Below are 1,785 nucleotides of genomic sequence, written 5' to 3'. Positions count from 1 at the left end.
GGGCTCGGGCCCGTCCCCCGCCGGGCCCGCGGGCAGCTGGTTCCTCCGCCCTGTCGCCCGCAGCAAGCCGGCCTCGGAGGTGCTGGGCGAGTACTCGCGCAAGGTGAACTTCCTGAAGGGCATGCTGCAGGCCGAGAAGCTGGTGAGCCGGGGCCGGGGTCCCCGGGCCCCGCCGCCCTCCCCGGCCCGGCCCTGACCCCCGCCTCGCCTCCCGCAGGCCTCCTCCTCCGAGAAGGCCCTCGCCAACCAGTTCCTGACCCCCGGGCGCGTGCCCACCACGGCCAGGGAGCGCGTGCCCGCCACCAAGACCGTGCACCTGCAGTCCCGCGCCCGGTACACCAGCGAGATGCGGAGCGAGCTGCTGGGCGCGGTGAGCTCCCGGGTCACCCTCGGACAGCAAGGCCCCGAAGCCAGGGAGGGACCCTGTGGCCAGGGCTTCGGTAGATGAGTGGGAGTTGGGTGTGGGTGAGGCCCAGCACGTGTGGCTCACAGGTCACCACAGGAATCTGCAGGGTGACCCGGCTCGATGCCAGGCCGGAAGCTGGGTGACAACGCTGGGCCCAGGTGGGAGAGCAGAAGCGCTGCTGGCAGCTGCGATCCTAGCTCGGGAGGCCCAGCCGCGCACAGGAAATAAAATAGAGACTTGGGGACAGAACAAAGGGGCTGACCTCACGCCTGTCTTTCCTCCCACAGGACTCGGCCGGAGGTGAGTGACCCCCACCCCGCTGCCTCCGTCCCCGGCTCCCCCGGCACAGCCCAGGTGGAGGTCCGGTGACCTACGGAAGGCACCGCACCCCCAGCCACAGAGGCGCCCGGGGCTTTGGGGAGTCAGGATACAGGGAAGGCTGGCTCCGCTGGAGGGCATTCCAGCTAGGGCTCTGAAGCAGGACAAGGAGCCCACATTCTGGGTTATCAGAGGCAGCACGCAGGCAGAGGTCAAGGGGCTGGGAACACAAACCGACCTTTTCCTTCCTGCTCGCTGTGTTTCGCTTCTAGAGCCCCAGCCGGATGTGAGGAAACGACCGTGAGTGTCCTGGGGTAGGGCAGGCCGGGAGGGGCAAGGGGGCCCGCCGGAGGCCGCAGGGAGACGTTCCTCCCGGGACGTGAGTGGCTGGACGGACGCGCGACCCTGTCCCTCCCGCGCCTCGCGTCCACACCCTGCCCCCTGTGCCCCCAGCGGGGCGACGCGCCCCAAGCCCGCCGATGAGAAGCAATCGGCAGCGGAACTGGACCTGGTCCTGCAGCGACACCAGGACCTCCAGGAAAAGCTGGCAGAGGAGATGCTGGGCCTGGCCCGGAGCCTCAAGACCAACACGCTGGCCGCGCAGAGCGTCATCAAGAAGGACAACCAGGTGCGGGCACCGTGCGCTCACCTGGGGCGGCCGGAGCGGGACGTCGCTGGATGAATACGAGTTTGGCAGAAGCTCCCCTCCCCGCCGCGGGCACAGCCTCAGCCAGGGTCAGGGGTCACAGGCCGAGCCCAGGGCGGCAGGGAGGGGCGGCCCCGCCCCCTGACCCCACGCTGACCCCCCGCAGACCCTGTCGCACTCACTGAAGATGGCCGATCAGAACCTGGAGAAGCTGAAGACGGAGTCGGAGCGGCTGGAGCAGCACGCGCAGAAGTCGGTGAACTGGCTGCTGTGGGCCATGCTCATCGTCGTCTGCTTCATCTTCATCAGCATGATCCTCTTCATCCGCATCGTGCCCAAGCTCAAATAAACGCCGCCGCCGCCGCGGCCTGCCCGCCGTCTCCGCCTCCGGGGCCGGGAGGGGCTGGGGGGGCGG

General features: G+C 69.4%; 1 protein-coding gene across 2 annotated transcripts in view; it reads left to right on the top strand.

The window, feature by feature from the left end:
- Use1 (unconventional SNARE in the ER 1 homolog (S. cerevisiae)) overlaps positions 1-1,734 on the top strand; it is a 3,501-nt gene extending 1,767 nt beyond the window's left edge. The window contains exons 2-7 of one of the 2 annotated variants that reach the window (XM_013028368.1): positions 64-142; positions 218-370; positions 694-706; positions 997-1,024; positions 1,178-1,352; positions 1,537-1,734. In XM_013028368.1, coding sequence (XP_012883822.1) covers positions 64-142; positions 218-370; positions 694-706; positions 997-1,024; positions 1,178-1,352; positions 1,537-1,719 — 631 coding nt within the window. In that variant the 3' untranslated portion in view covers positions 1,720-1,734. The remainder of the gene's footprint in view (positions 1-63; positions 143-217; positions 371-693; positions 707-996; positions 1,025-1,177; positions 1,353-1,536) is intronic. The other variant, XM_013028367.1, reaches the window with a different exon arrangement.
- The last annotated feature ends 51 nt before the right edge of the window (positions 1,735-1,785 follow it).

The sequence above is a fragment of the Dipodomys ordii genome, unplaced genomic scaffold (genome assembly GCF_000151885.1).
Source record: "Dipodomys ordii isolate 6190 unplaced genomic scaffold, Dord_2.0 Scaffold108, whole genome shotgun sequence".
Taxonomy (NCBI): Eukaryota; Metazoa; Chordata; class Mammalia; order Rodentia; family Heteromyidae; genus Dipodomys; species Dipodomys ordii.
This window is presented reverse-complemented; position numbering and strand designations above follow the sequence as displayed.